Source organism: Citrus sinensis, chromosome 2 (assembly GCF_022201045.2).
Source record: "Citrus sinensis cultivar Valencia sweet orange chromosome 2, DVS_A1.0, whole genome shotgun sequence".
In the NCBI taxonomy this organism is placed as follows: Eukaryota; Viridiplantae; Streptophyta; class Magnoliopsida; order Sapindales; family Rutaceae; genus Citrus; species Citrus sinensis.
In genome coordinates, this window is record NC_068557.1 from 15,913,376 (window position 1) to 15,941,134 (window position 27,759).

General features: G+C 33.9%; 5 protein-coding genes and 1 non-coding gene across 6 annotated transcripts; 1 reads left to right on the forward strand and 5 right to left on the reverse strand.

Moving 5' to 3' along the window:
• Positions 1–1,906: 1,906 nt before the first annotated feature.
• On the forward strand, positions 1,907–4,095 carry LOC107175800 (uncharacterized). Its single transcript, XM_015527559.3, has 2 exons — positions 1,907–2,119; positions 2,788–4,095. Exons 1-2 carry the CDS (start codon positions 1,907–1,909, stop codon positions 4,093–4,095), a joined length of 1,521 nt encoding a protein of 506 aa, XP_015383045.1.
• Positions 4,096–5,569: 1,474 nt separating this feature from the next.
• LOC102616158 (uncharacterized) lies at positions 5,570–7,513 on the reverse strand. The gene is made up of 4 exons (XM_015527578.1): positions 7,278–7,513; positions 7,077–7,147; positions 6,574–6,660; positions 5,570–5,859 (listed from the first exon to the last, which is right to left on the reverse strand). The coding sequence occupies exons 1-4, from the start codon at positions 7,390–7,392 to the stop codon at positions 5,836–5,838; spliced, it is 297 nt and encodes a 98-aa protein (XP_015383064.1). The 5' UTR covers positions 7,393–7,513; the 3' UTR covers positions 5,570–5,835.
• Positions 7,514–15,901: 8,388 nt separating this feature from the next.
• LOC102621341 (syntaxin-125) lies at positions 15,902–17,435 on the reverse strand. The gene has a single exon (XM_006469794.3). The coding sequence runs from the start codon at positions 17,145–17,147 to the stop codon at positions 16,242–16,244; it is 906 nt and encodes a 301-aa protein (XP_006469857.1). The 5' UTR covers positions 17,148–17,435; the 3' UTR covers positions 15,902–16,241.
• Positions 17,436–20,024: 2,589 nt separating this feature from the next.
• On the reverse strand, positions 20,025–21,275 carry LOC102621070 (QWRF motif-containing protein 3). The gene has a single exon (XM_025095007.1). The coding sequence runs from the start codon at positions 21,273–21,275 to the stop codon at positions 20,025–20,027; it is 1,251 nt and encodes a 416-aa protein (XP_024950775.1).
• Positions 21,276–21,883: 608 nt separating this feature from the next.
• TRNAD-GUC (transfer RNA aspartic acid (anticodon GUC)) lies at positions 21,884–21,957 on the reverse strand. The gene has a single exon. It is a non-coding gene; the product is annotated as a tRNA-Asp (tRNA).
• A 130-nt stretch (positions 21,958–22,087) lies between these two features.
• LOC102615865 (probable galacturonosyltransferase 10) lies at positions 22,088–27,135 on the reverse strand. Its single transcript, XM_006469782.4, has 2 exons — positions 26,579–27,135; positions 22,088–23,832 (listed from the first exon to the last, which is right to left on the reverse strand). Exons 1-2 carry the CDS (start codon positions 26,726–26,728, stop codon positions 22,384–22,386), a joined length of 1,599 nt encoding a protein of 532 aa, XP_006469845.1. The 5' UTR covers positions 26,729–27,135; the 3' UTR covers positions 22,088–22,383.
• Positions 27,136–27,759: the final 624 nt, after the last annotated feature.

Genomic DNA, 27,759 nt, shown 5'->3' on the forward strand with positions numbered 1-27,759 from the left:
TTCTTTTTTATATTAGTGGTTGATTTGTATGTTGTGTACGGTACTTGTGATGTTAGTATTTTTATATTTTGTGTTGGCTAATCATGTATTAGATAATTATGTTTAAGTTTTTAGCCTATTGTAGTATTATGTATTGGATAATTATGTTTTGAAAATTTATAGTTTTATTAAAAAAAATTTAAAAGCTCGTAAAAGCCCAAGCCCAGCCCGTCAAAAGCCCGCCCAATTTAGATGGGCTTTGAGAGAGCCTGGACTTTTTAAACATTATATGGGCCTGGTCCTGGGCTTGGCAAAGCCCGGCCCAGACCCTTAAATTACCAACCCTACATTACATTGTATTTCATTGTATTAAAATATTATTTTTATGCTAACCCATGTTGGCTGCAATTTCTAGTTATATTGCACTACATTAAAAAAGTGGTTAATAAAATCAAAGGTATATGAAATAAACTCATTGGGAGGGGTAGGGTTTAGGTTATATTGCATTAACATATTATTAATATTTTAAATATATTCATTTAACTTTTATTATTTAAAAAATAAGTCAATTTTAATTTGTTAAATATTAATTTATATTTATATTTAAATAAAAATTTAATCTAAATAATAATATAAGATAGTAATAAACCTAAATATGTATTAATCATTTAGTATTTACTAAAATACCAAATTTAAATTAAAAAAATACATTCGACATTAATAAACAAAAATAAATTTTAATTTGATCATTACATTATAATTTATATTATATTATATTATTATTATGTTTATATTCTTACAATATAATATTAAATTATACTCTATTATATAAATATATAGAAATAAATTATATAATACTATAATATTTTAGTATTTTGTCATTGATAATAGTATATTATTAAATTATTTTTATATTATAAAAATTAATATATAAAAATAATGATTCAATATGTAATTTTTAAATTAATAATAATACCCTAAAATATTAATAAATTTAAAATATTTTAATTTAATTTTAATATTATTACAAAATAATATAATTTTATATAATGTAGTCCTTACTACACTTACTACAGTATTAAATTACAACTTAATGTAATGCACTAGTCTAATACAAGCAATACAATTAATATTGTATTCCAAACGTACCTTTAATGCATAATAATTTTTTAATAATATCATTATATTAGTTGTGTATAAATTATGTGTCCCAACGTACTTCATTGTGAGAATGACATTATTATTATAAAGGTGAGCTATTTGAACCCACAATTTTACGAATTAAACTTATTTTGGAAACTTTTTTTTGTATTTAAATTTTGATCAGATGCAAAAATGCAGGAACCTGAAAAAGAAGCAATCAAGTAATAAATCTATATGCAAAAGAGAAAGAGTAGATATGGTTTATCAAAAAATGGGTGCAATTCAATTATAATTTTTATTTGTTTAATTTATTCAAATTCTATTGTTCTTATACGTAATTTTTATTTAAGAATAAATTAATAATTAAAAATTTTGTTGAATGATAGGTTCAAACTTCAAACAGTTTTAAATAGTCTCAGAAATACTTGTAAGTTGTAACTTCCCACAATCCTGATCAAAAGTAGGGGCATAATGGTAATGGGCACTGAACGCATGGAAATCTGTACACACTATACAATTTGTCAATGGGTCTCCAGAATCAGCGCCAGGAAACAGTTCCCATGCTTCTTTACCTTTATAAACACCTCCTGAGAGTGAGAGTAAGCGAGTAGTTGCATGGTTCTTTTTGCATGACAAGCAAGCAACGGCCCCCATTCTCATTTAAACCTTTCCGAAGCGAAAGCAACATATATTAAATTCAAGAAAGAGAATAGAGAGGTGAGGAGAGAGAGAGAGAGAGACCCATTTCCTTTTTTCATTTCTGAGAAAGAAAGAGATATTGACCATGGGTGGATCTCATCATAACAAGGCAAATAACAATGGCAGCAGATCATCATCATCATCATCAGGGAAGCCATATGGGTTGATGTTGCTTTTGGCATTTGGGCCTGCCTTGCTTGGTGTTATGGTGCTTCACAAGCTCAGGGAGAGACGCATTTTCACCCTCCTTGTCAAAGAGAAGGATTCTCAGCTCATTTCCCTTCAACTTCTCTTCCAGGTTCTCTCTCTCTCTCTCTCTCTCTCTCATGCATGCATGTTCATTTTGACGTGTCACTCTCTTTGTATGCCACCTATGATACTTCATGCAAGACTTTCAACATTTGTCTTAATTCTTATTGACGTAGCAGGATAATTTTGTCCTTCTATTGACAAAATTATATTGATTCTGACAAAACTTTAATAAAATCCAAGTTGAGAATTCAAGTTTGATTTCATGTGATTGAGCCCAACCATTGCCATTTTATTAAATTTGCATCAACTTGCCCTGACTAGGTTTTCTGTGTAGGTTTGACCTAGAAATATTGCTCAATTTCAATCTTGATGAGAAGAATAACCCATTTAATTTACTCAGTTGAACGCAAAGGGTGGATCGGGTTTCTCAGAATCATCTCATCAAGTAAACGGCAACCAAGTGAATTTTCAAAAAAAAAACTGAAAGAAAGAAAGAAACAAAAAAATCACCTTCAATTTCTTTGCCTTAAAATGTAAAAAATGCAATAGAAGAATTGCTAGATCAAGACATCAAGCCATGAGCAATAGGAGTGCTGTCCATGTATTATACCATATAGCAATTTATGCTCTGGAGCCAATATTTATTTTAATTCTTTGAGTTGTAGCTATAATGATTTAGTTGTAAAGTGCTGGTTAAGTTTTTCGTTCACGCAGAAGGAAAGGGAACATGGCAAAGAAATGAAAAGGAAGAATGAAGAGATGAAAGTGAAGTTATACTCCCTTAGAACCCAGAAAATGGAGCTTGACAGAAGGCTTCTCGAGATGCAATCTACGATTGACTCCCTAAAAGATGAACAGAAGGCTCTAGAGTCTGCACTGGAGGAGAAACAGAATGAGATCAAAATGCAGAGAGAGCAGATAGATGCAAGCAAAGAAAATTCCCAACTGATTGTTCTAAAAGAAATCTTGAAGCAAAGGGTGGCTGAGATTAAGGATTTGAGGCACCAACTTGAATATCGTGTTAATGTCTGGTCAGTAAGTGCCGATGACCCATCAAATCCACGTGTAAGTTTGACTGATACCTCAAATGTGCTAGAAAAGGATAAATCAGAATCTAGTTCAAGTAAAGAAGCAGGTGGACGGTTACACGACTCTGCCAAATTCAATGACGGTGAGAATTCAACAAGAATTGATGATAGAAGTGAAAAAAGTGTGGGAGCTACTATTAGCAGGGAAATAACAGTTGAACCTTTGGAGAAACAAGGAATTTCCCAAGATGAAGGCTTTAAAAATGGAGGTGGTATACAGGGAAAAGGCATTAATGAGGGCGAAGGCAAGAGAAAGAATATTGGAAATTCAACTGAGCAAATTGTTGATGATCAAGCAACAGTTTTGAAACCAAGAGATGACAGCAGTGAAGTAAAAGGTGATCTTCAACATACAATTACAGGAGAATGGGAATCAGAAAAACCAGAAAATTCACAAGATGAGAAGCAGGAAGTTCAAACAACTTCCAAAGGTGGGATGAAGTTGGAAGTGTTGGACTCTAGAACAAGATTGAAAGGGAAGCATGGTCATGTGAATAGAACAAAGGGAAGGAGATGGAGAGCAATGGCAAAAAATAGAGTTTCTGAAAACAATGGAGCGTCAAGCATGAGTAGCAGAAGGTTTTATAGACTTGATCAAGATGAACTAAGGAGCAGAAGTGAGGGACAAGTTTCTACTGAGGGACTAGAAAAAAGAGAGGGGAAGGAAACAGGTGAAAATCCACAGGAACTAAGCAAGGCGATGGATGCCAAATTGCTAAAAGTGAACCCTGAAGATGCTAAACTCATGGAAAAGAGAGATGAGAATGCTGATCCAAATCAACAACTGCAGCAACAAAATGCTCCAGACAGAGAGTGCTTACGGATAAAAATATTAATGATACAGCATCTAACATTTCAACTTATGCAGAAAAACGGTTCTCCAATGAAGATAAACAACCAGAAGAAGAAGCCAACGGCATCCATCAAAAGTTGAACAGGGATGCCAATGAACAAGAAAACAGAGCAACACAAGGGAAAGACGGGGACAAACATCAACTGACAGATAATAATGAGGCTGCTGATTATGCAGGAATCAGAGACTAGATCAACTAATGGTGGTTCTATGGAGGAATCCACTTCCAAGTCCAACCTGGAAGAAGAAAAATAAGAGTACAAGGAAGAAATAGACGAGTCTGAGTTTTAGTCTTTTAGCTGATTTGCGGACTTTCAGTATTTTTCGTTCTTCTTCTTCTTTGCTCTTGAAATAGAGATGCTAATATAAGGCAATTATTAGTTGTTGTATGCTTAACAAGTTGACGGGCAATGCTATTAGGCAAGCACCATCTTACCAAGTCAAGCACCATCTTACCAAGTAGTCATTGACGCCTACTTCTCCATGGAGAGAAGTACATCGGCAACATTAAATATTAACCAGTCAATTATAGCATAAACAATAGCACTCTTGGATCTAGTACATCTTCCAGAAATCTTTTAAAAGAAATGCACTTATATGGTAACAGCATATTGTTTGTCAGTCTTCGATTACAAGTTTGGATGACAGAAGCTATTGTGGAGATAGGCCAGTTACTGATTTATTGAATGACACATATATTCTCATAATTTTGTTAAAATCTCATAACCATTAGTTTCTTATGGAAACATTATCTTATAGAATAATATAGATATGTTACTTTGCCCTTTCTTATCCTTTCCGTCCTAAAACTTGGGGAATCGCCTATTGTCAACTCCAATCAAGTAATAATAACAAAACTAGCTAGTTGCTGTAGACAGACAGACCAGCTCACATTGTTATCACTCTGGTGTTAACCGTAGCTGCATCAACACATGCCAAGTTTGAATTCACTTGAATGTTTTACACAATGGTATTTATGCAATACTTCCATAACATGATTTTACCAGAGAACCATCAAGATAATTATAAAAAACAACTAGTAAAGCAATTGTCATTTGCCAATCAGGGCCGCCAAAATCCTTATTAGTTTCCCATGAAATATTATGTTGGTTTTTCTACCAAATACAATCCTTTGACTGTATGAGGAATGTTAAAACATAAAAGAAAGGCATGTGGCCTAATGATAAAAAGTTGAATTGATCTATGGAACCTGTAAGTTAGCAAGAAGCACGTTGTTGTGATTGAACCGAATAGTTCATTGATTTGTCAAAGATCTGTGCAGGTGACAGTGATCAGTCCACAATAAAAAAAATGATAATGTACTATTTCGGAGAGATTAACGACTAATGATCACTTTAGAGAAAACATTTGCTCCATGTTCTTTCTCCAAACTCACAATCTTCCATAATATTGATGCCTATATAGTCACAGCAGCGGAGGAAACATAAGAACAAAGGTAAATGGTATGTTTCTTATGATTTCATGTATACTGTGACTATTTATAGAAGTAGGTTATTAGATACACTGCACACACTTTCTTGTGTCATCAATAAAATTTGGAAGTCAAAGATGGCATCTTATTATTAGATTAAAAAGTTGGCGCATCAAAAACTCAAAATAACTTCAAAAACACAAGCAGATGAAATAGGCTAATTGTCTTGAACAAATCAATTAACCTCTACTTATAATTGTCCATTTAACCTCCAGTAGAAATCATACACTGCTAGCAGTGCCAACAAAGAAATAGTGTCCAAAAACTTTAAATGTTCAATTGCCATACATTATTACCAGGAATTCTGGGAACATACAGAGCTCCACACCTTAATGTGCCGCTTCTACCGGTTTCTGTCAATAAACAAGAAAGAATCAGGAAAACTTGTAACCCTTATGTGGCTGACCAATACAAATATTAGCATTTAATCAGAAAGGCAACAAATCCGTGCTAAATAGGAACAAACCGGTCAGGTAGGTCAATTTTGATAATTTCCCCTTATTTTTACGAACTTAAGTCCATCCAAGCTTATCTCTTAACTAGATAAATAATGCATTTGGATTGTCTAATTTCCAATGGCAAACCAAAATAAAGAAGAGAAGCACTGCATTGAGTGTAAGAACAGAACTATAGGTTTTACAATAGCATGCAGGACCAACTTCTGAAACAAATTGAAAAGGCCACGCAGTCCATTGTTTCCTCTAGAGGCCTTGAAACACACTAAATTAGTGATCTGGTTTATTTAACTCCATAATCTTAGGAAGGATATAAAATGGACTTCAACTAAGGTTATAACATTCTCCTTCCACTAGCCATTTCATATCATCATTTTGATGGAATGAATCAGAGGTCAAGCATTCCAGCTCCCATTTGGAATTTAATCACTATAAATAACATACTTTTACTTTGTGATAATGAAACAGTATTCATCAAAATATCCATGTCTCAGATGATTAATTTTCGTACTAAGTAACTAACAAAATAACTCAACATAATTCAATGCCTTAGGTCATATTATGCAAGCAAAATAATGAAAATGGTCACAGTTGCAAATGAAGCACAGGTACCTCTTCCTTCTTGCCTTTGCCTCTGGTAAAGAACTTGTACACTCCAAAGAAGAGTAGACCCCAACCAGATAGAGAGACAATTACGAACTGCAAAATACAAATATATCCAGTCAATACTTTGTTTCCCAAGCACATAACCCCTCTATAAACCATCAGCTGACAGTGCTTTTCAGTGTACTTTTGGAATTGTTAAACTTTTAAATAGCTATAAGTTTCTGCTTCACTATAAAAAATTTGAAGACCTTGATTAAAATTGATGAAAGTGAGTTTTGAAATCAAAAGTGAAAAAAACTGCTTGAGGATAGAAGCACTTGAGGTACATTTTGGAAAAAGAGTTTACGGAGCTCCTTCTTAAGAAAAACTTTCACGCGCTTCGGTAGTTTTACTTAAAAACAGCTTTCTACGGAAGCACTTCCAAATGCGCACACATAGATAATTAGCCCAAAGAACAAAATTTTAATAAAACATCAATGACAATGAAAATTAAAAGAAAACGGACTCACATGCTCTTCCTTCCATTTAGAAGGGCTCATTGGATCTTGCCATAAATTAACCTTTGGTGGTATATGGTGATCTGCAGTAAATCAATTCGACAAAGAAAAAAAAAAGAATCGAAACATTGTAAATTAGATCGGGATTCAACAATGTAAGATGAAGACATAATGAACATGTATAAGGTAAATAAATGTAAAAGAATTGATTACCAGCAGCGCCGGCAAGACCCCGCCTATGAATGAGTGAACCGGCTTGAGCCGATGGTCTTGAGGAGGAAATTCGGGCTAGAGCCAAAGCGGCTTGACGAGCTGCGATGGTAGACATGCCTTCTAGCTTTCAGGCGAATGCCGATGGTGGCTTGTTGAGTCGATGATTCAAGGGCAATGACAAATAAGAAAAATATTTAGCTAATGCGATGACTGATGAGTTTGAAGTAAACGACGACGTGTTGGTGGGGTTTGATTTGCTAGATTGGCAAACTTACGGATTTCGTAATTCATTTGAATCATTTCCCAATTAGGTTAATTACTACCAAGTGGCACTTGTTTTGACATATTTAAAAATTGTGACATATGTTTTAAAAATATTTGAATAGGTAATAGATTGCTGTTAAAATTAACAGTTTGATTCTTTACATGTAAATTGACAAATTTACCCCTATTGGTATTTAATTTTTAAGGATAATTATTAGAAACCTCCCCTGAGATTTGGCGTATTCTCAGTTTGAGAGATAGTATTCACGTATTATCAACCATCTCCCCTGACGTTAGTCACATGTTTGTTTGACCGTTTATTGATTGATAAAATGATAAAAATACCCCTATCGTGGGAAAAAAATCTTTCTCTACACAAATTAAAGATTGTGCGTCAATAATCGCATGTATGTTTTGGCGCCAAAATGGTCAATAAAAATAACAAATCACCCTTTTGACTTCTCGAAAGATGAACCAAAATGATCATTCTTGCTTACTGGAACACAAATAAGGAGGTTTGGGTGCAATTTGAAGATGAAGTAATATTTTTGGTTTAAAGATTGCCTTCTCGAAAGATGGCACTCTTTTATTTATAGTTAAGCATAATTTTATTTGTAATTGATATTGATCTTCAATTATAAAATTCTTAAATTATTACATTGATATAACATCAATATAAATATATATATTGTGTATCTTTGTTCATATGGATTATACGTTTTTATATGAGAAAGTTTTGTGTTATTATCTAAAAGTAATATTGTATTTCTCTAGCATTTGTTCAAGGCTATTTAGTGATTTATTTATAATTATCAGCATCTTCAAAATGCTACAAATCATTCAAAACCATAGCATTTTTACTATGCTATGATAGACAATTTGGTAGCATTTTTTAAGTGCTATAAGACTTTAATATGTAACTTTTCTTGTGCTACAAGAGACAATTTGGTGACATTATTTGTGTTCTACAAAATATAAAAGGACGCAACAAGTCATGAAATTTTATCAACCCACTCCACTTTAATACCATCATGGAAATAAAAAATAAAATCCAGTAACCTCAACAGATTAATATACACTTCAAGTTATCTCCAACATTCAATCTCATCTTCAATTTCACAAAAACTACCATGCATCCCTATTCAACAATTAGTAGTAGTAGCTTAAAAAATTCAAAATTTTCCACACCCATTTTCAATCATTCACGAGGCAGCAGTATGTAGGTGAAGCCATTTTGAATCAAAATCAATTGAACACACTTTCACAACAATCATTAACCTACAACTAACGCCAATAGATGGGAAAAAAATGGAAGCATTACTAAGATATTCTCAAAAAGTTATCGACATCAATTATACAAATTTTACCAAATTGATTAGTTCCAGTTGATAAAATTGACATGCACAGTAATAAGCCATTTTCATACCTTTTCGTGGCTCAGACGAATTGGGGTTGTTTGTGGATCGACGGCGAAACTCACTGGTTAGTCTTCTTCTACCTAGCAGTCGTGATTCAGTCGTCCCTGGTGTTGGCATTTTCGGGTTCGTCGTCATTGTTTCTTGCTTGTGGCACCCTTTCTCTATTAAAACATAACAAAGATGGAGAAAATGGATGGAATGTTGTTCTTGGTAGCTTTGGTTTAAACTGAGCAAGGAAATGCCCATTTCTTTTTCTTTTTTGGTGGAGTGATAATATCTTTTTCTGTTTTTTACCTAATGGATGTGAACGAACTTCAAACCATTCTTTCTTTTTTGGTGAGTGATAATATCTTTTGGTTAAATGCTTACTTCTATTTTTTACCCAATGGATATGAACAAACTTTAAACCATTCTCGGAATCCAATGTGATAATTTAAAGTTTGTTAGAATTTTTTATGATTAATGAGTTCTATTACCATTTTACCCTCACTAACTCAAATTATACTAAACGGTATACTAATGTCAGGGGAGGTGGCTGATAATACGCGAATACAATCGCTCAAACTGAGAATACGCCAAACTTCAGGGGAAGTTTATGATAATTACCCTAATTTTTAAATAAAATTTTATAAAATTAATTTTTTTAGAGGATATAAAATTAAATTTAAATGATCTAATTCATGCATTTTTTTTATCTGTGTTTAATTCTACTTACGCACCCTTGGTTTAACAAACAAAGAATTAGAGATGCCAAGAGAGAAGTATAATCGAGCTCTTATTGTTATGGTTCTCCAACCAACGATCACAAACTCAACAGTTAGCATAAGATTGATTTAGTAGTGTATAATAGTATAAGCGCTTCAATGGACTAATTCATTAATAGGAAATAATATAATTCTAAGTCTAATTATGTTTTGCAACTTCATATCCAAATTAACAATAAAGTCACCAAACTAAACAAACCTAATAAAATCCTACAACAAAATTTTCAAACCTTAAAGTTCCTAAACTTAATATGATAGTGGCGAACTAACAATGAAAGAGGGTTTCTTGAATGGTGGTGGGGTTGCTTCACAGACGGTGTCATTGGGCATGAGCAACTATTGCAATCTAGAGCAGCAGCACTATTGCACTATCTAGATCTCAACCTCAAGTTGCTATTGCTTCTGCTTTGGCTCTATGGTGCCATGGATGTGGAGAAGACAAAGGTTGAAGAAAACGAAGGCTAGAAAAAACGAAGAAAGGAGAAAAAAGAGGGAAAAGGAAATATAAAAAGAACATGGAGAAAACAAAGAAAAATGAGAAAAAGAGGAAAAAAAGAAAAAAATATGTTTTTTTCGATTTTATCCTTGAGTCATTATAGTAAACAACCAAAGTTAACGAATTGTCACCCATATGAGTATTTTTAAAACGTGTTACAATTTTTAAATATGTCAGAACAAATGTCATTTGGAGGTAATTAACCCTTTCCCAATCTTAGACATTGATATAGGCTTAAAAAAAAAGTTAGTAAACTTGCACTAAAAGGTAAAAAACGATGAATAACACTATAAGGCTACATTTGGAAGTGAAAATTAACAAAAATGACCACAAAAGTTTAGCTAATTATAAAAATAACCAGATGTTTTTTTTTTATCAAAATTAGCCAAACACCAAAATGTTAGACCAAACTACCCTTGTCATTCTCACTCAGGGTCACTGAAATCTCTCACCTACCACTGGCACCTTAAAGCTACATTAAAGTCCATCATCAGCGACCAATTTCACCGAAATCACATCCAACAACAACAATCCCACCGAAATCACGTCCAATAGCAGTCAAGATCTTCAAAATCAATGGTTGAAGTTCAAAAACCTTAGGTTAGCAATTTTAAATATATGCTTTATTTTATTATTGTGTTATGTTATGGTTGCATGTTGTTGTTGTATGTTGTTGTGGTGGCGGTGGTAGTGGTGGTGGAGGTTGTTGGTGTTGTTGGTGCGTTGCCAGGGTGCGTTGCTAGGAATTTCATGCGACATCACGCAAATCTTCTCGGCTTTATTGGTTGTGCATAAGTCATCACCAATGGTTCTTTGGTGTAAAATTTAGAACAAAGGCTTATGTAATCCACTTGTATGGTTAGACAAGCAATAATTGCATGCGCACAGATAAGCTGATCAAGTTGAATTACTGTACAGGAGTAAGTTTTGTTACGTATGTCAACTATCCCCTCCTTAATACCACCGCCCAAAACATGAAATTGATACTGAGACACAAGACAAACGGTCATTCTTTCGACCAAAATTCTCCTGTCAGAGACTCTTTCATCTGCCCATGTTGTTAGACGAGTACTCATTGATTCAGCCATAATTTTACTATTATAAAATCATTGTTGCAATATTTTCCTAAAGTGATCAACAAGATGAGTTATAAGAAATTTTTGCGGTTCCCTCATGAAAGAATTCATGCTCTCCTCAATATTGGTGGTAAGAATATTGTACATCCTACCTTCGAACTCAGACGTTACCTAATTACGTGCCCACATTATTCTTTAAATAGTCAGCTGCACTTGTGTGGAGCTGCCACAACACCTCAAGTTATTTTTTAATTTTTTCACGTCTATATACTTTTGCTGCGTTTATAAAGGCAGACTCAAATTCATCTTAAAGAGTTTTGGACAACTTGAATTTTGACTTTATGTTATCTTTGACATGGTAAAAATAATGTCATGGGTAGCAATGCGAAATACTTTCATAATGGCTCTCTTGATGGTAGTGCATCGGTCAAAGATATTTACTAACTTCGGCCTATCACTAATCACTCTATATAACTTCATCATAAACTATTTCCAAGCATCATTATTTTCGAATCCATGACCCCGATGGCTAATAGATACAATTAATTGTTTCCATCTAGGCATGTTGCAACAAACATACTTCCACGATATAGCCTATTTCGATGAGTACTATCTACAATAATCACTTGTCTGATGCACTGTATGAAACCCTTGATAGAAGATCTAAGACCTACAAAGTAGTATAAGAAATTATCATTTCTATTCTGCTGGAGGTGAGTAACCATACCTTCACTTGCTTTGGTCAAAATATGAGAGTATAAGGTTCTCTCATACTATTTTAAGATCAACTTCTTTAGCCTAATATGCTTGCTGATATGTTAACTGGACATTGTATTCCTGCTGCATTTATGCTTTAATGTCATTCATAGTGTATATCTATTTTTCTTGAATAAATTTATCCACAATAATATGACCAACAACCCTGGCTCTTTACTTAACGAACACCGCCAAGCAACCTTATTTGAACAATTGTGTACATTGTCAACTCTCCTCACTACCTAAGGAATATTTTGCTCATTCAAAACTCATGTTGCTCGAATACGTCATTTACATGAGTTCGAAGAATAGTGAGCCTCGAAATGTGTTGTTATGGATCGTGCAATCTTAAAACCAAACTTATCCCTCAAGACAACTTTGCATAGTTCTAGTATTAACTCATTTTTCTCAGTAAATAATTTACCCACTCTAACATCATCAGAATTACAACTTCTAATTAAGTTTAGAGCAACCAAGTTCATTACTATTTATCTGCAAAATCTCATAAACTCTTGCCAGAAACTGATCAAACATACAATCTTTCTAAACCAAAAAAATTATATTATTGTCATTTATGTATTCCATATACCTATTCGCCAACGTCTCCCACAAACCGTCGTAACACAATTAAAGTACAATTGAATCCATTAAGCCTAAAAAATATTAAAAAAAACAAAACACACTACAAAATATGATGAAGTGAATATTTGACATATTTTACATGGATGTCGCACAAACGAAGAATATGTGCGATATGCAAATTTATGTGCAACAAGTGCCTGTTGCATTTAAATTAAGGCAAATTTTTGGTTTGACCATGGGGGAGACCGGCAAAAAGGTTGTGGTTTTGATTCGTCTCATCGCAAGCTTCGAAATGGTATATAATACGCTAAAAGTAGACACATATATCATAAGTTATGACCTCCGAAAATATGCATCACACATATTGTAATTTTGTGTGGCATGCTGAATTATGTGTGACAGGCTAGGCGACAAGTACCTATCGCACGGAAATATAGTGGTATTTGTGTGCAACGAGCGTTTGTTGCCTAACCTGTTGCACATAACCTGAGTTTCATTTCCAACTCGAGTTTCTACTGTTTTTAATTTTTTTATTTCTCAACTCAAATCTAAGTACTTTAACAAATTACATTACTTTATGAATGCAAAATAACAATATTTACAACAAAATCTACATCAATTTTGAACTTAAACCCTAGGCTTAATACATTAAAAATTCATATTGTGGAAGAACATACACTAACTATTAAGATGATCTCCAATTGATGATTTTATATTTATGTTATATTGAGAATGTTGAGATTTATTGATAGTGTTGCAAGTGTTGAAGTTTGTTGAGAGTGTTGAGTATTATAAGAGTGACATTATTTGAAAATTTGTTGAAAGTGATGAGGGCAATTTGGTCCAAAATACTGATATTTGCTAGTTATGATAAGAAAAAATTTGAGGGGTTAAATTTGAAAAATGCAAAAATATTGTGGCCATTTTCACAAATTTGGCCATTTGGATAGTAAGATTGGATTGAATTAACTTTTAAAATTAAATTGGATCCGATTAGATTGAATTAGATTAGATCATATATAATACTATCTTTTGTTTGGTACATTATTAGACAAATACTATGTTAATTTAATTTAACAAAGCTGAATAGCTATTGAAATAATATAATATTTTTAAAATTATATTGATAATTATTGACTTTAATATTTAACATTCAATATTATTATAAAGAAATAGTTGATTATTTTTACATTTAATATTCAATACTAGTTTAAATAAATTAATGAATAAAATTTTGATATTCTATATAATATAAAATTCCAGGTTAAAAAATTATGAAATTAGATTCTATGTTCAATTTTTATTGAAATATTAGGTTAAATGAAATAAAAGAGTGATAAAGAGGACACAAGTCCTTTATCTAATTTTATCCCACCTAAGCCATATAAAAATAAGGACTAATAATCCTATTAGTTTTGAACTAAATTTTAGTCAACGCTATTAGTCAATGACATTCAAATATACCTTAGATTAGATTATTTTGTTAGTTCCAAAATCTAATCAAATCTCACAATTTATCCAAGCTCCCAAATATAGCCTAACAGTACAACACTATGTTGGGCTTAATATAATTTGGATAATACCACCCTATGAATTTCTTACAATTGGAAGAATAAAAGGAATAAAGCGGCTTCACACAACAAGGTCTGATTATAAAAGAATAGAATTTTATAAATTTGGCTTGGGACTTGTTCATTAAACATTCTTAAATTTATTAATTTTAATTTTATAAATTTAGTTATTCATATTTTGTAACTTATGTATGATTTTTTGATATTTACATCTTAATATTTAAAAAATAATTTTTGTGACTATTATCTAAATGATAAAATATCTTAATGGAAAGTAAGTACCATATTCTAAAAAGATCTCTATTAAATATACTTATTTCCTAAACTATAAAACATAATGTTTTTATTCTTTTGACGTATAATGACATAAATGTCAAATAATCATGTTTAAGTTTTTATTTATTTATAAAAATAAATTAGATGCCACTTATATTCGAATAGTAAAAAAAATCATTCAAATATTTGTATTAAAACTCATCCAAACATCAATTAAATTCAAATCTATTCAGATCTCAGATGAAAAAAAAATGTTATCTCAGTCTACCCAAGCCCAACAGGTTAACACCAAAAAAACCAAAAAAATAAAAAAATAAAATCACAAAAACCCACCCCTTCACAAAATAAAATCACCTCATAACCTCTTGACGAACCCTTACTCTAGGCCATCAAAACCTCGATGCACCACTATCTTTACGTCATAACCTTCCGATTCAAACACATGAGAGACATCATCTAAGGACCTGGGATAACGGTCCTCCTCATTGGATAGCAAAGGCAAAGCTAATAGATCTATCTCAGAAAAAAAAAGTTTAATTACCAAATTATCCTTATTGGAACCTACAAGAATTTTATATTAATTAGTTGTATGATCGAATTTTATATTAATTAGTTGTATAATCGCTTCAACTATCGTTGAATTCATGCCAAAGTTCATTCCACTTTCAACTTCAACCTCTCATCTTTTTATGTCTCTCTGACATTTAAGCCTTTAAAATTCACATCAAGGAACAATTTAAAAATTCTAGAGGAAAAGAAGTAAATAGCATACACATTTTACAAAGTTATCTTGTATGATAAAAGAACATCGAATTAGAAAAAAAAATCAACCTACCCAAAATATATATATATCTGTGTGTGTGTGTGTGCGCGCGCGAGCTCTAGTATTGCATAGCACTGCAAGTAGGGTTGGTAAAAAAAGCCTAGCTCGGCCCGACCCAGGCCCGCGAACCTAAAGCCTGACCCGCATAGGTTGGGCCTAGATATGGGCTAAAAAATACAAAGCTTGCATAGTTTTAGCCTAGATAAAGTCTAGAAAAAAGCCCAGGCTTTTAATTTATAAATAAAAAATAAATTAAATTTAAGTAAAAAAGAAAAAAAATTAAAATATTAAATTAATATATTTTCTTATGTTAGTATTTGTGATTTATTATGTTGCGTTATTAATATTTTGTGTATTAAAATATTATTCTATTATGTATTAGATAATTATCTTTAATTTAATTTTTTTACTTTATAAAAAAATATTTTATATTTAATAGAAAAGTGTAGACCAGGCCCAATCAAGCTTTTAAAGAGCTTGAGTTTATTCTCAATAATATGAATGGCTTGAGCCTGAGCTTGGAAAAACCCGGCCCAAGCCCATATTTTGCCAATCCTAACAACAAGTTCACAACAAACACACCAACATCACTGTCACCGCCGGCAATAGCAACACAAAAACAACAACAATAATAAGATAAAAAAAGAAATAAAAAGAAAAGAGAAAATTCAATAAGTTCAGAAAATAACCGATGAATATTGAGTTTTTATTTTCTAAAGATACCAAAAAACTTGAAAAAAAAATTGATCATACATTCAAAAATTAATTAGTTGAAATGAATAACAACAAAAACGTTGTTTTCTAGCAACAATTTTCTAAATTACAACATCGTTTCAACAAAAGAACAAGCCTTCGCTAAGGAGCAACCTTGCCAAAAGAATTTGAAATAAAGAAAACAAACAAGATTCAAATGGACATTGGTAATTAAAAAAAAAAAATCACTGAGGACTATTAACAATAAGAGTTGATATAAGTGGAAAAAGAAAAACAATAATGAGAATAATGCCAAGCAATATGGCAATACAAGTCCATTTCCTGGAGTCCTTCTGGCTTTCCCTAGCGAACTCCAGCTGCTCAGTTCCTCTCCTCACAAACGAATTAGCATGCGCCACGTGGCTCTCGATATCATTCAGCTGGTGCCCTTGTGCTTCCACCAATGCAAACATGTCCAAGAAGACCTGATGAAGCTCAAGCAAATTCTTCTCAATCTCCTTCACAGCATCATGCCTCTCTTGTATCTCCGATATTGTGTCCATAATCTGCCCTCTCCCCTGTTCTTGAATTGCCTTCTGAAGGAAGTTCTCACTCTCCCCACTGGATATCAAATTCTCAATCATTTGTTCATCTGCTTGCTGCCCCGTTACTGTAAAATACCTTCTCTCAATTGTTTCCTGATACTCAGCTGTCATTTTAGCCCTCAGATGCTGAAAATCATCCATGGTGTCCTTCAGTTTCTTTCCCAAACCAGCAACAACCGAGGTCCTGGTTCTGTCCACAGATGATCCTGGACCGCACCCTGGAACTTTTCTGTTAGCTGCATTGGATTTTTCAAGAGCCTCAAGCTTTCCCTTTATAACTTTGACCCGTTTCAGGACTTGCTCAACGTCGGAATCCATTCTGGCTCGAATCTGCTTCATGGTTTTTGCGTTGTGGGCAACTTTGGTCTCTTCATTTGATTCCTGTAACCTTTTGTAAAGCTTCTCGACCACTTTCATATCCTCTTTCACATTCTCCACGTCGTCGAAGAACTTGTCGAGATTTTCCGTCCCTTTTCTAATCTCCCCGCCGGCCTCCAGGTCGACATTGGAGTATCTCTTGAATGAGTTCGAAATGAGGTCGTTCATTTCGGCAGATTTTTTTTCTTTTTTTCCCTTTTTTTGGGTTAAATTTATTATTTGACAAACAAACGGGTGTTCAGGGGAATAAAAATCCCCCGAATTGAATGAACTTTCTGTTTTCTTTCAAGTTTTTTTCTTCCTTCTTCTCCAAGATTATATACTAACGGATTGTTTGGTAATCTTCCATTAAAATTTGGAGGAAGAGGTAGAGATGATGGTAGAAGCAAAAACTTCATCAAGAGAAGCAATGGGGTCGCGTTGGGGTTGGGGGTCTCGAGAATAATCGAGGGCTTGGATCAGTCAGAGGCTTGGAGTGATTAATTCTCTGTGACCAGCCAAATCAATAAAAGGACGGTCGTTAAAGTAGGAGATCATTTTGCCACATGGCAGCTTCTGCTTCAGAAAATATTTGGAACTGGATTTGACCAGGTCTTAAGTCATTCTTAATAAGACCGTTTTATTGTACGATTTGAACCCATTTACTGATTTACACTAATCTAATTTATGCTGGCTGTCATACAAGTTAATGTGTTAAAGAAAAAAAAAATTAAATTCTCCATTAATCTTGGGAGCTTAATGAAGACGTGCCCTTTATCTTATAGCTGCGTCCTCAAACAGCAAAGCATGTCTGAAGATACTTGGAATTGTTCTTAAACAAAGTAATAGCCTGCAGTCAGATACTTGAAGGTTGACTTGACAGCATGATCTTGAAATATTTGAGTGTCGGATACAATCCATTTACACTATGATCCAAGTGGTGCTCAACAAACTTTCTTTCAAAGATATTTGAGAAACCATAATATTGGGGACTACAAGTTATGATGATCAAAACTAGATTACATCTCCATCAAATCCTAGTATACCGAATGTCAGCTTCCGAGTATTTCTATCTATCGTTCAAAATTCTTGTTCAAAACACATGAAATAAGTTATGAAGAGATTTCTTCGTCTTGTTTTTCTTGAAGCTGCTGCAGTTTTTGCCATGATATCAACTGAATAATGTAACATTTTAAACTCCTCTCTCGAACCTGCGGACAAAAATTTAAGAGGAAATTATCCTAAAAGATTCCAACCAATTTAAGAAGTTGCATACAAACATAGGTTCTTTGCCGAAAGATGAAATTGAAAGATCAAACATCTATTTTTTTTTTTTTAAGTTTTTTATGTGTAGAGAGAATTAATATTTAAAACATAATATTTTAGAAGACATTCAGCGCTGCGTTTGTTTTACCTCTAACATTGCTACGGTCCTAGAAAGTTCAAGAAATTCCTCCATGAGCAATTTCTCTTGTGCAACAGTCTTTGCTAACTCTGAAAGCAACAACACGGTCTCTTCAGCCTACCGACAAAAAACTTGGAAGTTAAGTTCGTATCATACACAAGGCCTAGGTATTGGTTCAGCATGGATACAGAACTGCTTACCGATGGTGAAAAGCTAGCTAGCATTGACTTGATAGAAGCTGCAACATCAGAAGCATGGCGAAGAGCAATGGCAGCTGCTTGTGAATCCAACTACAAGCTTGGTTTTATTAGTCAAAACTATTTTTTAGTTAGCAAAAAGAACAATTCAAAAAACACTTTTGCGAGTTTTGAGTTTTACGTACCTTTGCTCCTTCAACAACAGGCACCCTGCAAACGACAGACTGCAAACTTTCTTTCGTCATTGAAACGGCTGCTTGATGTTGCCTTTCCATATCTCCCCAGGATTCTAGTGGTTTAAGCTACACATACATATAATCATATATTGATATTTGAATTTGATCATTTACAATAAGAAAAAACTAAAAGAGCACAAGATAGTATTTGTGAAGTTACAACTCACTTGAGACTCAAGTACAAAATACAGCCTCATTTGAAGCTTTTCCCTTTCAAGCTGTAATTTCTTATGTATCACTGAATCTTGCAATTTCTTGAGACTTCCCCGGGCACACAACAAAATGTTCTGCAAAATCATTGCAGAGAGTTACATATAGAAGAAATCGAATAATATTATAGTTTTATAACACTGTAAACTGATTATCTGATTATGAACAATGTAAACTCATTCTAATTCTTTTAGCAGTATGCAAAAACTACTAAATCTGATTCAATTTGTGTGTGTGTGTGTGTGTTTTTTTTTTTTTTTTAATTTTCATTTTAGAGACTTATTGTGAATTTTTAATCACAACCTGAAAAATTCGCGGAAGAGTATTGAATACATCCATCAGTCTGAGCTTCAAACCTCCCAAGAGATATGCCATGTGCAGGGCATCCCAATTCGATTGTCTAATATGATAGTTTCATATATCTACTAAATCAAATCAAAATTTCGATCAAATCACATATGGCAATATACTAAGATTTCTAATTCTTTAAGAAGTTTATCTAAAAGATTCGTGATATGAATGGGTGGGCGGCTATTGTAATAAAATTGAGTATATTTTCTACTTCTACACTAAGTTAAAAATGGATTGCATACATTCAATGTGTTCTTTTATGCCGATTATCTGGGCATGTTAATGTATTTTATAGGCAACTTGTCAAACTGAATACTATTTTGGTTAAAAAAATTAATTAATCTGCAGTGGAGCTACATTAAGCTCAAACAAGACTAAAAGGATAAAACTTGATGTCGCCGGCGCCAAACAGAATTTGCCGGCCTAATTATTATACTACCCTTTTAAATTAACATTACTTTACTCAGAATCTAGGATTAAACATTCAAAATTAAATTTTTGTAATACAAAAATTTAGGTGCGTGCGTTCTTTTATTTTTAGTAGACACATTACTAAACTATGTAGTTTCATAAATAGATGAGTTTTCAATGCTATATAAAATTACGTGGTTTAATTACTCATATATATCTATATATATAGAGAGAGAGAGAGACCACTCAATAAGACTTAAGAAATTAAGCAGATCGATACCTCCACTTGATTAGTAATATTCCCATTGACAGCATCAGCTCTAGCATTTGCAAACCGCCACTGGAACAATCGATTATGAAGCAATCTCAGCTGATGAACAGTCTCCACATCTCCTGATCGCATCGGCGACGATGAGTTTTTCTTACTCTTGAACAAATCCAACCCCAAATTCAGCAATTTCTCCACACCCTTGGCCCTGGAAGTACTATTAGGCGGCCTCAAACTCGAAAACGACATAGGTCTTTGCTTGCTCTCTACGGACATAGGCGGGGAACCTGATCGCCCCGGTGACAAGGCCCATTGTGATGTTGCACTTGCATAGCCCGTTAGTGAATTAGCCCTCGTGATCGCGTTCTTGATCGTTGACATTTTCATTCTCGGAGACCTATCTAATGAGAGCGTATTCTGAATGTCGGAGTCTGAATTCATTCTTTTAGGCCTAGTAGATACATTATAAATATCCTGCATGTATTTTGATGGAACTTCAATACCGGATTTTGAGGAAACTTTAGTACTGATCTCCAGAGAGTTACAATCCGTGGTTGAATATTTGTGGCTACATTCAGATTCTGACTCAAGATTGTCAAGAAAAGAGTCTCTTGGTCTTTGATTTGATTTACTGTAAAGGGCATTTTCATCAAAAGATAATCTTCCAGGAATAAAATTACCTGAGCCTGAAAGTGAAGAAGAAGAAGATGATGATGATTTTCCTGAAAACTTGAACTTTCCTGTGTACCTCATTGAACCTCCAAGAATCGGTCTATGATTTTCCTTTGCACTTTGTTTCTCTTTCTCATTCTCGAACCTATTAAACTCACTGCAACTTCTTTGCCTACCAAGAGAGAAGATATTATTATTACCCGATAATTTTTTATGGTCAAGATAGTCTTTTAATCTCTCATTCCCAAGATGGTCGGCGAGACTAGTACCAAGGTTCTTGTTTGACGGTGATGAAGAAGAAGTAGTGGAAGAAGGCCAAAGGCCTCGAATGAAACCTGATGATATGGATGAGGAGGAGTCTTGATGCTTTCGGGTATCCGGTGGCGTTGATGGCTTTGTGCCGGCGCGATGTGGATGTGGAGAGCGAGCTTGTTTTGGAGACTGGATTGGCGTGTCACTCGATGGTGTTGCTTTTGGAGACAGGAATCTCGAACTTACTTCTCTTGATTTTGGTCTTCTTGTCTTGAGAGATTGATCTGTAAACGTTGAATCATTAACACCCTTCATGTAGGTAGGGGTTGCTTTCGGGATTCGGATACAGAGATTTTTTTTCAGGTTTTGTTTAGTTTGAAAATGGATGAGAAGAAAACAAACATTTGAAAGTAGCGGCAAAGTAGATATAGATAGATACACACGGCCGGCGAACCATGAGGCTTATTGTTTTGTGACTCAAGTTACTTAAATATCCCACCGTAATGACTTTTAAGGATTTTTTTTTTTTTGGTTTTTGGGAGAGGCAAAGGAAAGGGTAGAATTGAGAAAGTACTTGATGGTTTGAGTATTTTTAGCGACGTCGGGACTCGGGCAGTAGTAGACAAGACTGAGAAATTGGCATTAAACAGTTTCATTCTCTCCTCAAAAAAAAAAAAAAAAAAAACAGTTTCATTCTGGGATTGGACTGCCGGCGTTGTGTGTTCCAAGTGAGAATCGTGTGCTACTGACACTTGGCTAATATATATATATTGATAGCACGTGGCTAATATATTTTGTTTACAAATAAAATGGCTTCAATTTTTCGATGTACACATCAGATCTCCAGTTTGGGCTCACAAATGGAACCTGGGCTTAAAAGGCCGAGAGACCAAGAAATAAATGCTGCGAAAACAAAAAATATTCGCCGTTGCCGGGGATCGAACCCGGGTCACCCGCGTGACAGGCGGGAATATACTCACCACTATACTACAACGACCAGTTGTCAAGGAGCCTTAAATAATAAAAGTTTTTCTATATACACAAAAAAGGAAAAACAGAGATACAGAATACCACCAACCCCCGAAGATCCTGGAGCAAGTTGTTTGCCAATAATGTGAATTGTGAAATGATTCAAACGAACTCCAAACACAATCGAGTGATTGGAAAAAAAATGTGAATTGTTCATAATGTTTACAGTTCAATTAAGAATGTTGTCTCAAAGAATATAGTAGCTGGACAATCCTTTTAAGTAATTGATATGACAATCTATATACTAAAACTAACAAATAGAACCGCCAAGTACCCATGTTACAAACAGCCATGCTTGATTTTACAAAAATCGTACAAGCATTCCCGACGACAAAATCTAGTTCTGATTCATCAGGTATTTTGTGGAAGTGACTAAACTTACACATGTCCAGAATCAATGAAAGTTGCACTGCTGCAATTGAGGATGATTATAATCAACATACTTCTCCCACAAGGGCTTGTACTTTTCCATTCCAATCTTCAACCACGGCTTTGAGTTTCCATTGTAGTGAAGAACAGCTCCTTTCTCTATCAACTGCGGATCGACATTGGTATAGCCCAACCCCAGTACATGCCAAGCGGGATTCAATGGTTCCGTCAAGCCATAGAATGTCAATAGTCCAGGAGGCAGAGTACCAAGTTTCCACAATGTCCTGTCTACGTTCTTTTCCTGCCAGTAGTGGTATATACCAGTTACATTCCTTTTTCTCCACTCAACTAAATCAAAAATGTTCATCCCAAAAGCCCATCCGCAAGCATCAGGATCAAAATGTTCTCTTATAAGAGGGTGTGAGTAATTCAAGTATTTATGGTATCTATGAAACGTCTCCATGCACGTCTCGACAGCTCCATTGACATTACCATTTAAGTTGATGGAAAACAGAGCAGATAGGTCTTTCTGAACAACAACATCATCATCCAGGAAAACCACCTTCTTCAACGCAGGGAAAACTTCTGGGATATAAAACCTCAGATGATTAAGCATAGACAGATATTTTGGGTTACGGAACTTGATTGGAGTCCGACCTCCATCGCTATTACCAGAAAAATAATAGCTCTGTGTTTCAGAGTCTTGAAGCTGCTTAAGAACCGGAACATAAGAAGCATTCAACCATTTGAAGTCCTCAAACTTCTGAACCTCAACAGTTACCCCCCTAAAACTGTTAATGGCAAACCAAGCCTTCATTGCGGCATAGTTTATTTCATCAGTTACAAGATGAAAGACAATCATATCTGGATTCTTCGAGTTTGAAGCAGTTGAATTGACTACAACCGAAGTTGCCAGGATGTTGTCAGAAAAAACACAGAAATGATAGAGATTGTTATCCGTAAGTTTCTCCATTTGTTTCCTCTCCTTAAGTTTCCTTTGCAAATTTTGATTTCCGAACCACTCAGTGGTTAACCTAACACCAAGGCAGTATAGACTTTTTGGGACTTCTTCAGCAGCTATTTGTCCATACTTCGAACTTTTTTCATTCACAGAACCCATCTGTTCTTCAAGTCCTTGAATTTTAGCTTTTAGCCTCATGATCATTGTTGCACTGTCATAATGAAACTGCTGAGCTTGGTAGAGTAATAAAGCCATATCACGAATTGCAGTTTCTGTTTCTCTGGTTGTCAAAGGAGTCCGTCTTGTTGCAGCATTTGAGAGGAGGACTTGTGAATTGCGGATCTGGGCACTTAATTCCCATGCAAATTGAAGGTTGTTGCTTTCTTTTGCAATCACAACAAATGCTTTGGCAAGAGAAATTTGGTCGGTAAGTTGCCTAGTAACCGAGTTAGCACTCAACATTTCATCAGTAATATTCAGACCTTCCATTATCCTGTCACGCCTGTCATATCTCTGCAAAGCACAAATTTCCTTAATTTTCCAATAAAATTAAAAAAAAATGCATAGAAATCTGTATCATTGTAGTAAACTAATGGCAAAACTCAATCTTGTCTTACAAAATCCTATAAGATAATGTTAGCTTCATCAAACAACTGGATTAGAATAAGTTACTACCTGGAACACAAAATTGAAATCACAATTATTTTGATAGAAAATGTAAGATTCAGCAACCTCGAAATTGTATCTTAATTCTAAAAAGTTTTACCAGAAAAGCAAACGTTGGTAGGATTGACTTAGTATCCAATAAATTTTGCATCGTAAGTGAAAATGTAAAATCATACAAGAGGATCCTTGCATCAAAATCACTGAAACTAGCGCCATGCTGGGTGCACGCAAGCTGGGAAAATATCTAATGCAAGTGGGTAACTGATTAATCTAAAATTACATTTCACACATCATATTCGCATAGATAGGAAAAAAGAAAAGAACATTGTCATATTAGAAACCTGATTTGGTTCTATGATTGTATTATGATACTAGTTTATAAATTTGTTGCCTTTATACAAAAAGATGATCTCAGTGGCATGAGATATATATAATTTAGGCTCACAATGAATAACCATTTAGATCTTTCCCTAGCTTTGTAAACAAAGGTCCAACACGAATAATTGCAAATTAACAAACTAGAAGTTGCAAGTCAGTGCATCAGCATTAGTCCACCACATGCTAATGGTTCACACCTTCTACTTCAAGATTCTTGACCATAAGTACCCCAACCTTTTGTGGCATACAATACGGTTGCAAGATAAGAAAGAATCTCATGATACAATTTTTTTAAGTAGAAAAATATATTCATGATACGCCTCCAACTTCGAAAACCTAGGGTGCAGTGGTGCAAAAAATTAAATAGAATTAGTCAGTCACCAACTTGATAAAGCTAGTAGCTTAGCTATCCTTTCTAGTTTTTGCTTGTTCTTGAAAACTTCTGCTGTTGTCCATTGCAAGAGTGAAGCTATTATAGAACAAAAAGTGAGTACAACTAGAAAGAAACACTCATTTCCACATTATGCTTGTACAAATTGAGACAATTTTACGAACTTGTCAACTAACAGCAATATATAATTCCTTAAAGAAGACCGATGTAATCTAACTACAAAATCATCCATTTCTTGGTCTTATGGCCAGCTGCCTCTGCTTGCATGTCTCCTCAACAAACTAAATTAAAAGGTAGTGGTAGAAAAGCTAGGCATGTTGTCAAGCAATAAGCCCATAAATACAAATATGGTTAACTATTCCAGCAACATGTTTTCAAAACTTTAGCCTCCAATAACCATAGTTTTAGCAGACTGGAGAAATAGATCTTGAAATAGAAAATCAAATTCACAAAAAAGCAACAAAAAGTAATATATTTCTGAAGCAATTAAGAATGAAATAAACAAGCATTCACGAGGAAAACTCAATGAAATTTTTTTGTAGATATCTCCACATCCTTACTTAACATTCAATATTCTCCCTTTGAATGTTTTAAGATGAATAGGTCCTAACAGTTCTTCCCTTTTTTTCTTGAAAGTTTCTACAATACTTTTTTTTTTGGGTGGCGTTCTTTGTAGCAAAGGCACCCCTTCAAGCTTTCTGTGCTTCATGTTAATTGTTGTTGTTTTCTAGGAACTTCCTAACCAATTAATATATTCTAGAAATTTACCTAATATTTTACTTATAATATATTCTTTTAGGAATAGGCTTTTCTAGCACACAATGTTGAACAATTCATCATAAGCAGTTTGATCCATGACTAAACTCTCTCAGATTCACTAACATCTGATACAACACTTGTATTACACAAAGCTACTACTCTGCAAAATTTTCAAGTTAGTTCATTGAGGAACAAGTTATTATAATAAAAAATCTTCCTAGCTCAAAATCTTCTACCTTTCCTTTTAATATCATCTCTTAAGCTATATTTGATAGCACTACTATGTACCAATGTAGTGCATGTTCCTGTCCTGTCAATTAAACACAGTACCTTGTCTTTAATTACACCTAAAATATCCATCTAATTCTCCAACTCTACTAGTAAAGTATCCTCATCCTAGCAGGGTAAAGCATTCCATCAAATGATCCACAGGTCCCATGGCATGTTCCAAAACTTTTAGCTGATATATTCAATACATCAAAGTTGCACCAATTGGCTCTTCTGCAAACACACAATTCTATCCCCTATCCTCTTCACATATACAACTTCCTTCAATCTATAATATTTAACACGCACGTCCTAAAGCATGGATGACCAGTAAACAAAAAACTTGCAACACTGGGGCATTCATTACGGTCGCTTATCAGTGTTTTTATTTCTGTCAGAAAATTGCAGCAATTTAAATTCTGTGGTGATATAAAACAAATGACAGAAAACGGCAACGATAAGCATATTAAGAAAGCAATTACAGTTACTTTAGCATGGATGTCATCTCAACAAAGTAATTTTCATTTCCCCATTTTTAAGATGTACGCATTTTGTAAGATACCAGATAAAACTATCAGCTGCATCAATCACAATCAAAATGCCACATCAAACAGCTTATTTCATGCATCACTTTAAAGTCAACACTGACTTAATCCCCAAGATCAAACGATAATTTTACTCAAACCCCAGTTAAGCAGACTGCTTCTTTCCTCTACTTTCTCAGCAGCCAAACAGAATTCAGAATCTAAAAATGAAGAAGTAAAAATAAAAAAGAAAAAGAGAGGGAAAGATCTCGACCTTGGGAAAAGTGGGCCTTGATTCAATCTGACTCTCTTTGCTCAAAATAACAATAAAGAGCAAAACAGCAATCCCACACAATGTCCACCACACCACGTGTGATATCCTCCTCCTCACTGGCCTACGAAAATCCTGACCCCTTCTTCTCATTTCAATTCCCTCTTTCTGTTTGTTTCCAGGGAAAAATGCTTATAATATTTCCCGAGACAGTTAGGGATTCAGCAGTAGCAGAGATGATATGACAATCCTGTGGATCTGAAAGAGATTAGGGTTTCTATTTATAGGGGGAATTGGACTTCTCGGAGTTGAATTTGAATCCTTCAAGAGCTTAAGAGGATTACTGAGAAGTGAAGTGAAGCGAAGCAAAGCAAAGTTTTTTTTTTTCTTTTTTGCTTTATTTTTATTTTCTTTTTCCTTGACAAAGACAGGAATCAGTTATAGGATCTAGAACTTAAAAATGGCTGTGAATTTTTCAAATTATTATTATTAATTTCCACACAATTAAAAAAAAAAAATCTGCTACAAAATTTTAACTAGGGGTGGGCATTTTACGGCTGGGTTCGGTTCTGATAAAAAATTGAACTGAACCGAAATCAATTAGTACTCAAAAACTTGAAACCAAAAGAATTGAATTATAGAATTGAATCGAACCAATTTATTTCGGTTTGGTTCTATTCTAAATTTAGGTTCAATTCTGTATTTTTGGTTTAGACATTTTGGATATTACATGTAGCTACAGGAGTTTTTTCAGATTGATTTTATTATTAAGGCCTGAGCTACATATATATATTTTAATTCATTTTAGCACCACATATATATATTTTTTTATTTGAACTCTGAAAAATCAGAAGCATACTTGCATGATTCAATTACAGTGCAAAAATTATCAAAAGAAAAATATCCTCCATGACCCGACCACAAAATGTACAAACATAAAACAATTAAGTACTTTCAATTCTAAGAAAAAAAATCAACTTTAACTTAAGATAATAACAGAAGTACGTGCACCATAAAGCCACAAACAGCTGCAAACATTAACATATGATTTGTGTAATTTTTTCCTAAATACACTAGTAGCTCAGATCAGCTGAGATCACAACATAAATAGTAATAGTAGCAGTACAGCATCATAAATTACATTTTTCACACAATTAAAAAAAAAAATCTGCTACAAAATTTTA

Coding starts and splice junctions, on each gene's coding strand:
- LOC107175800 (XM_015527559.3), top strand. CDS start 1,907: ATGGGTGGATCTCATCATAACAAGGCAAATAACAATGGCAGCAGATCA. Junction 2,120..2,787: donor CCCTTCAACTTCTCTTCCAG/GTTCTCTCTCTC, acceptor TCGTTCACGCAG/AAGGAAAGGGAACATGGCAA.
- LOC102621070 (XM_025095007.1), bottom strand. CDS start 21,275: ATGAAGGGTGTTAATGATTCAACGTTTACAGATCAATCTCTCAAGACA.
- LOC102616158 (XM_015527578.1), bottom strand. CDS start 7,392: ATGTCTACCATCGCAGCTCGTCAAGCCGCTTTGGCTCTAGCCCGAATT. Junction 7,148..7,277: donor GGGTCTTGCCGGCGCTGCTG/GTAATCAATTCT, acceptor GATTTACTGCAG/ATCACCATATACCACCAAAG. Junction 5,860..6,573: donor GCAAAGGCAAGAAGGAAGAG/GTACCTGTGCTT, acceptor GTTTATTGACAG/AAACCGGTAGAAGCGGCACA.
- LOC102621341 (XM_006469794.3), bottom strand. CDS start 17,147: ATGAACGACCTCATTTCGAACTCATTCAAGAGATACTCCAATGTCGAC.
- LOC102615865 (XM_006469782.4), bottom strand. CDS start 26,728: ATGAGAAGAAGGGGTCAGGATTTTCGTAGGCCAGTGAGGAGGAGGATA. Junction 23,833..26,578: donor CAAGGCCCACTTTTCCCAAG/GTCGAGATCTTT, acceptor TGTGCTTTGCAG/AGATATGACAGGCGTGACAG.